Below are 9,249 nucleotides of genomic sequence, written 5' to 3'. Positions count from 1 at the left end.
AGTTTTCTTTGGTAGAGAATGCCTTTATTAAAAAACGTTTTACCCTTAATGTGAGACTTTCCGACACGAATATGAATTTAGTCAAACTCCCCATAAGGTAGGAATCCAAAATTCTCTAAAATATTGAATAATTAACATAAAAACTTTTGTAAATTACAAAAAGCTATGTAAAGTTCAACTAAATGCCACATTGACCAAAGTCCATAATTAGGCATAAATTTTGCAAGAATGGCGTAAATTTTTTCAAAGTCTCTTCAATAGCGTATACATTGTCTCTCTGTATATAATTTTTTTTCTTTCTCTTCTTGTTTGTTGAAGCTCGATTTGGTGAAGTAAATAGAGTTTGAATAATCATTAATTGTTTCAAATGCTTGAATGGGGGATTCTGACTTCTGATAGAAAAGTAAAAGATTCTTTTCGGATTGAAAAAAGAAATCAAAAGGGGCAATAAAAAGGAACAATCTTTTGCTGCTTTTTGGATTAATTGCTCCTTTTTTTGATCTGGGTTCTTTTTCTTTTCGCTAATTGCTGTAGATTATTGGTGCTTTTCGGTTTAAGGTGAGTAATTTATATTTTGTTTAATCTGATTTTAATTGTTAATAATGGACATGTTGAGCTGGAAGAATCTAGCTTTTCTCTGTAGCTGTTTGCTTATAAGTACTTTATTTTTTTTTTTTATGAATTTTGCTTTTCCTGCAAATTTTAGAGAACCCCTTTTTGAATGCTTGAGTTTTAAGCTCCTTTTTTTTTTGTTATGGGTGGTGGGTGATTTTTATCTCTTTCTTATGTGATCTGTTGTTTTCAATTTATTTACATGTTGAAGTAAATTTAATGCTATATTGATGTATTGAGTTAGATGTTTGTGGTCTGATCACCAATGTGATTGAAAAACCAAATTGGTTTAGATGAGATAATCGAAGCATATTTGCAAGTTCCCTAATTTTGCAGTCATATTGGCAAGCTCTATTTAGTCTTATGTATCTTTGCTACATTGAATAATCCGTTTAAGTCAATTGGGAATCCCGTGTGCTAAAAGATCTTAAGCATATAGCATTAATTTTTGATAGATGGAGGTAGGGGTAAGGTTTGTGTACACTCTAACCTCCCGAGAGCCTACTTGTGGGATTTCACTGGGTATGTGATTGTTATTGAAGTGGAGAGATAGATAAGTTCCTTATAGGATTATTTTCAAACAAAATGATGCATATTGTTGTTGTTGACTGACAGCTCAAATCTTGGCTGGATATTGTGTTGAAAAGTTATTTTTCGTATGTATTTAATTGGAACTACATTCATGTTTTCCTGCAGGTAAAAGTGTTGCCGAGAATGAACCAATAGCATTTCACCTCATGGGCTGGTTGAACAAAATTTTCAAAGGCTCTAGCCATAAAGTTTCGGAAGGCCAATATGACTGGAGATGTGAAGGACATACAGAGGGGGATGACCCATCTACAGCAGAGGTAAGTGTGGCATTAAACTAATGTCCAATGAGCTCATCATCCAGATAAACTAGCATCCTATCCTATGTATTTACTAAGCAAGCTCTTAAGACACCTGACATACCTTTGAATTGTTTACTTTATTTCTCATGTTACTCAGAATATTTGGGAATTCAGATTACCAAAACTTAGCAAGTGTAAGGGATTATAATTATCAGCTTAATAGGTAATATGGTATAGTTGGTGATTTATCCATGGATACAGGTAGGTAGTGTCGATATCAAGTAGATGGCATGCTGCTGATGCTGTTCATGGCAAAAGGCATTAGCGTTTGCTTGGTTCTAACAGTTACAAGTCCACTTACTTGAATACTAAAAATCCTTTCTGAAGTCTAGGGTGACATTGTCTAAAGCTCTAACTGTCCATGCAGTCTTAACTTTCATCGGCAATGTGAAGAAGGCTTTGAAATCGTACGCTTATAATGAAGCTGTTAGAATTTAAAAGAGATTCTTTGTCTTATGTTGACGATTGGTATATATGTTGTATATGAATTGGCTATTTGTAAGACCACTGGCACAAAGACATGAGGACTTTGGTAAGGCTAATAATGCAAAATTTCATTGCAACTGTTCAATTTTTGTTATAATGTGGTTTTTGGGGTGTAGCTGAGTGATGAAACTTGTTCAATTTACTCACACATAATGATATAATACTAGTGCACATTCTATTGGTGCTTGGAATCTGGCTGGTAAATCTTGACCATTGCCTAGTACTCAACAGTGTGGCTTAGTGGTCAGGGTAGAACTAGAACTATGAGGTCTCAGGTTTTGGAGACAAAAAATGCTAGGTGATATCTTTCCATCTGCTTAAGTTTTGGTAGCAGAGTTACGCAGTGTTGATGTTGGTGGGAGGTAGCAGATATCTGGTGGAATTAGTCATGGTGCGCTCAAGTTCTCTAGGACACCAACCTCATAAAAAAAACTCAACTATAGCTATTGAAGTATAAGTTCTTAGAGTTGAAACTGAGTTAGATGCTGAGCTTTCTCTGGACAATATGAATCCCATTTGGTAATTGTTTTTAGTGACTGTTCTTCTTGACTTCTATGATGACTGATGGTACGGATGCTTTGAGATTGATTTCTCCAATTTCTTGCGGTTGCATAGTCATTTTGAGCTTTATTCAGTTCTGCTTGTAGTTTGCTCCGTCTTTTTCTCTTATTAATAAATTTGTTTATGTTAGAAGTCCGTATTGATATCAATCTCAAAAACAAAGTTCGCATTGTATTTTTAAATTTTCAGGGTAAATTGGATTGTTGAGTGACTTACAACGTGTTAAAATTTAGACCTGCTCACCATGAATCCATGATAATCCGCTGTGTTGATACACTAAATTTTCATCAAAATATTTGTTCACTGAATTTTGTAACTATTAAGTCACTAAAATATGTAGGGCCGACTTTTCATATACAAATCCTTGATACTTTATTTTATGTGCTCAGTGTGATCATTATGTTGGTTATATATGTCACTTACCATTGCCAATAAAGGATCAAGATCCACCCTGAACAATAATATTCATACCGTGTCCGTATATTTTTTTAAATTAGCATTTCATGCTGATATTTTTATACTGTGCTTGAACTTTTGTGTGTCTAGGACTCTTGGTCAGAGATTGAAGAAATAGATCGAGCTATTGCTATATCTCTCTTAGAGGAGGAACAGAAAGGGAAAGTTGTGATTGGTGAGTATTAGTTGCTTCTTAAAGAAATGAAAACTGAAAGTTTGCATTCTTTTGAGGTCTCTCCTGTACTGTCATAACCAAAAGCAAGATGTTACAGTTGTAGTTGAGTTAACTGCTGACATTATTTGGAATTTAAACTTCCCATCGTATGTGTTCAAGGCTACTGAGTACTTTCATATATGTGTAGTTTAGCTCATCCATTGTATAGCGTGTTGTTCTATAGAAATACTTTTCATTCTATGAGGAATCTAGCTTCTTTTTATTTGTTTAGCTTTGACAATTTTTGAGAACCAGCCATACTTGATTATTTGCTGGACCAAAAACTATATTTGCTTGATTTTCTAATTGTTCCTTTTCTTTGATTTTTAGCAGATAGTGAATCACAACTGAAAGAAGATGAACAACTTGCAAGAGCTCTGCAGGAGAGCTTGAATGTCGAATCTCCACCTCAGCATGTAAGCAGAAATGATCACGGAGGCGGGAATGTATATGGGAATGGAAACTTCTATCATCCAGTACCTTTCCCATATTCTGCAAGCTTTAGGTATTCAAAATCTTTGTTGATGTTTTTATAAAATTGTAGCAAACTTTCTCTTACTCAATGTCATTGGACTCCCTTAAATTTCCTTTGAAGTCAGCCGTGGATATGTACAGTGGTAGAGCTAGTTCGGAAAATCCAAAATAAAATGGACTAATCTTTGAAAGCGTGTGAGTTAGTTAGCTAAAGTTGCAGTTGCTACTTATTAATTGCCATAAATATAAATCCCTAGATATTTTACTTGCTTCTTTCTTGATGAACTTGATTTCTTTTCTCTCTTCTTCTTTTCACTTTCTAAATTTTGTTATAGGTGTCATTATACAGAATTTGTATCATGGGATATCTGTATTATTAACGCGAGGAACAAAACATTTTAATTTTGAAACTTTCTTTTGAAAATGGTGAACCCTTTAATGAAAATGGTGAACCCTTTAATATTAAATATATCTTTTACTTTATTTAGTAGTGGATGGCATGTTCAGAGGCAAGAGAAGGGAACTACAATTCCATTGATTTTTCTATCATTGTATTTCTGCATTTAGGTTATTCTTACGTATTTCTCCAGTGCTCCCTAGCTGTACACTCTGCTTCATGTGTGTACTTGTGTCACTAGATAGAGAGTTCAATGGTGGGCTGTAAGAAATCTTAAGTGAGCCTGTCGATTGCTGTGAACATTCTAAATTCCTTGTATAAGCAAATACAGATGTTTGTCATAAGACATTAAGAATTAACACTACAACATGACTGATAAAATAAAAAAATTTAACACAACTGCTTGTAGACCTAATGCATGTTATCTTTTTTTGTGGTAGGGTATGTGCAGGTTGCAGCACTGAAATAGGTCATGGACGATTTTTGAGTTGCATGGGAGCGGTATGGCATCCAGAGTGCTTTAGATGCCATGCCTGTAACCAGCCAATATCTGATTATGAGGTGCAATACTGCATAATTTTTAATTTTTCTAGTTCAGTCTTGTTATCTGGTGTATTACTGCTTTTGCTTATCCGACATTTTTCATAATAATGGTGCCAAGTCAAAGCACATGTTGATTTGGGGTATTTAGGTAACCAAACGCGAAAAAGGGTGGGATTGAGGCAGGGAGCAGATGCACAATAATAACTACAGATCTACTGGGGAAACAATCATCTAAAGTAAATGACTTGCTATAAAATACAATTTTGAAAATATGTCTGACCATCAGTAGGCAATTTGCTCATTCTGGAAATAAGAGAAGTGACAGGAATCAATTTTGTACATCTGGTAGCAAGCTATAGTTTTTAGTAATATGCACTCATCGTCCATAAGGTGTTCAATACTTTCTGTAACTGTAACTTAGTACTGATATTGTTGTTGGTAATTATCATATAGTGTCTTGGGTAATGTACGTCAACTGTCAATCATCTGAAAGTGACAGAACATCAATTTGTATGACAAGTATAATCATGAAATCTGTTTTAACTTTTGGATGTATTAAATGTGCAGTTCTCAATGTCTGGGAACTATCCCTATCACAAAACATGCTACAAGGAGCATTATCACCCAAAATGTGATGTGTGCAAACACTTTGTAAGTACAAAATGATTGTTTCTCTTAAATCTTCTGCAGAAGTCCTCTTACATGTCTTAATTTTTCTTTTGATTGTAGAAGACTACCAAACACTAGAAAAACATGTAGTTCTCCATTACATGCCTTCCTTGAAGCTCAGATTAATTAAAATGCTCTGCTAATGATAGTGGTCCTAGACACTAGTGTAAGGTAGGTGTCACAACATTTCACCAAGTACAGATCAGTGAGAACTTGGTATAGGCTATCTCTTGTTGGCTCAGAATCCATCTAGCTACTGATTATGTATAATTTATTGGAGATTCAGCAAGTGTTTCCTGTCTGTCCAGATTCCAACAAACGCAAGTCTTCTCTAGTCTAGACTTCATGGACTGTTCTGTCTTTTCTGGTCTAAATGCCATGGGCTGTATAGTTTAATCGTGTGTCTTCCTAAGATAATAAACAAACTAATAAAGTGTATGGTAGGTGTCTCAACATTTCACCGAGTACAGATCATTGGGAACTTGGTATAGACTATCTCTTGTTGGTTCAGAATCCATCTAGCTGCTGAAAATGTATCATTTCTTTGAGATTCATGAAGTGTTTCCTGTCTGTCCAGATTCCAACAAATGCAGCTGGGCTTATTGAATACAGAGCACATCCATTTTGGTCCCAGAAGTATTGTCCTTTTCATGAGCATGATGGAACACCCCGTTGCTGTAGCTGTGAGCGAATGGAGGTGAGGCGGATGAAACAGAACAAGATTTCTGGAGAAACCTGTGTTTTCAGCAAAATTCTTGTGATTAACTTTTATAAAGAATACAATTTTGATTTGACTGCAGCCGCGGGATACAAGATATATTGCCCTTGATGATGGTCGAAAGCTCTGTCTAGAGTGCTTGGACTCTGCGATAATGGATACGAGTCAGTGTCAGCCCCTTTATTATGATATACAAGAATTCTATGAAGGGCTAAATATGAAAGTGGAGCAGAAAGTTCCTTTGCTTCTGGTTGAGAGACAAGCATTGAATGAGGCTATGGATGGAGAGAGACATGTAACTGTTATCTTGACCCTAGCTGCGGCTTCTTCTCCTTTCATTCTTGTATTCTCCATATTCATACTGTTTTCGTGTGAAGAATATATTGCTTATATTTGGTTTTCATCCCTTTTGCCAGGGTTATCACCACATGCCTGAGACAAGAGGACTTTGCCTTTCTGAGGAACAAACTATCAGCACTGTAAGGACTTCAAGTGATATCCATTTCTTCTCCCTCTTCATGATTTTGGAAACTGAAAACTTGAATATCTTTTATTCAAATGGTAAACGGAAGCACTTACTTACCACTAATTGCCAGATACAAAGACGGCCAAGAATAGGAGCTGGAAATCGGGTCATGGACATGAGAACGGAACCTTATAAATTGACACGCCGCTGTGAAGTGACTGCAATTCTTATCTTATATGGTCTACCAAGGTACTATTTTGTTACTTTGCTCTGCAAATTTGTGAATCTGAGTGCTACCGTTTTAACAGACCTGTTTGATTAGTCAGAATCACTTGTGTCCATTCAACATTTAATTTATTTAAATGTTGATGATGCATTGCAAGTAGGCATTAAGCAAAACAAAAATACTACGTCCCTTACTAGGGCTGCATAAAAAGTTGATTACATTATATATTACTCTATGTAACCATGTCAATAGTGGATGGTCAATGTAATCTGGTTTGGCATCATAATTCACTTGAGATGCATTTAGAGTCAGCTTTCCATCACATTCGTGGGACTAGACGTGATTTGGGCTCTCTAAAATCTCTGGCTTCTTCGCCAGTCTTATAAAATATTCTTAGATTCCTCTGGACTATGTAGTAACTTTTTCATCTGATATCTGTGCACACCACATACCTAACCTTGTTGCTGTTTCCTGATGCTTTCTAGCTAGAATCCATTTTTTTTACCACACGTTTCTACCTGTGAGGAAAAATTGAATGATTTCTGTGTTTCTGACGGACAGTATGAATTGGACATTTCCTCTGTAATATAGGTTTAAGCAGCACGTACATGTATTTTTGCCCTCAAGTTGAAGCATTAATTTTCTTTTTTGTAAGTGAAAGCGTTGGTTTCGATATATGACATGAGTCTATGCAGGTTGCTGACTGGGTCAATCCTTGCCCATGAGATGATGCATGCGTGGCTTCGACTAAGAGGTGCTCGCTCATTTCTTCTACTCCCTTCCTAACTTGAGTGCCCATCTATTTCAAGAGGTTGCTGACCCTGGGATGTCAGCAACCTCTAGGAATGCCAAATTCAGAGCGAAAAATTGTAAAGCGCAAATAATAAGAAGAGAAAAGCATAGGTAGACTGTCTGATTGAATATGATTCAAAAACTCAAAAAAGTACGCTTATTAGTTACAGGGATGTTTTTTATAGATAAAATGGAAAGTAAATCATCAATGGCATAGTAAAAACAAGATTAAAAAGAAGAAGAAACGCATAAAGTCTAGGATATATAGTAGCATGTCAAGCACGAGTTCTTTTGGCGTGGACATGTGGAAAAGGGAACATAAAGAAAAACTCTCAGGGAATTGTCTAAATGCCTCCTGCATATATAGGAACATGTTTGTTTTCCTTCCTTTGAGTTTGTCTATCCCGATATCTGTGCAATTTATTGGTTACAATCATTGACTCTTGGAGTGTCTGATGTGGTCGATATGTCCTTCATCTATGATAGGTTATCGAACTCTTAGCCAAGACGTTGAAGAAGGCATTTGCCAGGTATTAGCACACATGTGGTTAGAAACCCAAATTGCATCCATATCAAGCAGCAATGGAGGCGCTTCAACCTCATCAGGCATGTCATCATCAAAGCAGGGAATTAGATCTCCTTTCGAGAGGAAACTCGGGGATTTTTTCAAACACCAGATTGAATCAGACACTTCGCCAATTTATGGAAACGGATTCAGAGCTGGTAACCAAGCAGTGCTTAAATACGGACTAGAAAGGACATTGGATCACATTCGGATGACAGGAACCTTTCCTTATTGAGCACAAGGTTAGAAAACAGACTCACATTCATTTGTTGTCAAGAAAGAAGCTTTGGTCCATTCATTTTAGTGCTTTGGACCATTGCCATATCATATACTTAATACCTTAGAAGTTGAGGAAAGTTATGTTTTTCCTACCTTTGTAGAGTGATCTTGACACAGCAAACAAGGAATAGACACAACAAATATCCATTCTTTTAGAAAATTAATGAAGTCTATTAGTTTGATTTTCTACTTTCACAGAATGCTTATTATATAGAATATGTAACAATTAGACAAAATCTGATCAAGAGGATTACAGTCAACAGGGAATTGTGCAGTAAGTCAGTAGCGGAGCTAGAATTTTGAATTCAAATATAAAGAAGAAAAAAAAAAAACTTGGAAGAAGCCAAGAGGAGTCGAACGTTTGCTATATCTACACAAAATTTAGCTTTGACCTTTGTATAGTGTAATTTCCGAACGAATTAGATTCAGATAAACCGTCTTGCGGCTCATGTGTAGCACGGGATGTGATCATGTGAATGTGCTCCACTTTTTGTTTATTACAACAACATATGCAATGTAATTCCATAGGCGGACTATGGAGAGAGTAAAGTGTACGTAAATTTATCCTCATCTCTATGAGAGACTATTTTCGAAAATAACATTCAGTTAGAACTTTGAATAACAACACTAAACAAGATTAAAAGAGAATTCTACGAGTAACACACAAGATATTTCTTTGATCATTAGCATAAACACCTCAACAAAATTATGAGGACACTCACTCTACAACATGAGGATACATACGAACAATAACAAACAAAAGATATTTCTTTTATCATTAACATAAACACCTCAATGAAATCGCGAGGACATTCACATAATCTTTCAAATACACATTTTGATGTTTCTTCACTCATTTTTCTTTGTTGATCACTCACATCTTTCAAATACCATCCCTATC

The 9,249-nt window shown here is 35.7% G+C and overlaps 1 protein-coding gene across 2 annotated transcripts; it reads left to right on the top strand.

The window, feature by feature from the left end:
- The first annotated feature begins 240 nt into the window (after window positions 1-240).
- Window positions 241-8,537, top strand: LOC125854569 (protein DA1). Of its 2 annotated transcripts, none has more exons than XM_049534152.1 (12): window positions 241-558; window positions 1,309-1,460; window positions 3,096-3,180; window positions 3,553-3,724; window positions 4,531-4,651; window positions 5,201-5,284; window positions 5,880-5,999; window positions 6,103-6,315; window positions 6,437-6,499; window positions 6,617-6,735; window positions 7,408-7,466; window positions 7,991-8,537. In XM_049534152.1, exons 2-12 carry the CDS (start codon window positions 1,350-1,352, stop codon window positions 8,302-8,304), a joined length of 1,461 nt encoding a protein of 486 aa, XP_049390109.1. In that variant the 5' UTR covers window positions 241-558; window positions 1,309-1,349; the 3' UTR covers window positions 8,305-8,537. The 2 variants fall into 2 exon arrangements, with proteins under 2 accessions (XP_049390109.1, XP_049390108.1); XM_049534151.1 differs by having other exon boundaries at window positions 3,550-3,724.
- Window positions 8,538-9,249: the final 712 nt, after the last annotated feature.

Source organism: Solanum stenotomum, chromosome 2, assembly GCF_019186545.1.
Source record: "Solanum stenotomum isolate F172 chromosome 2, ASM1918654v1, whole genome shotgun sequence".
Classification (NCBI taxonomy): Eukaryota; Viridiplantae; Streptophyta; class Magnoliopsida; order Solanales; family Solanaceae; genus Solanum; species Solanum stenotomum.
This window is presented reverse-complemented; position numbering and strand designations above follow the sequence as displayed.

Bases quoted from the DNA above. Each gene is read 5' to 3' on its own strand.
- LOC125854569 (XM_049534151.1), top strand. From the start codon at position 1,350: ATGGGCTGGTTGAACAAAATTTTCAAAGGCTCTAGCCATAAAGTTTCG. The intron at 5,285-5,879 runs GTAAGTACAAAA...CTGTCTGTCCAG, and splicing joins GTGATGTGTGCAAACACTTT to ATTCCAACAAATGCAGCTGG. The intron at 7,467-7,990 runs GTGCTCGCTCAT...CATCTATGATAG, and splicing joins TGCGTGGCTTCGACTAAGAG to GTTATCGAACTCTTAGCCAA.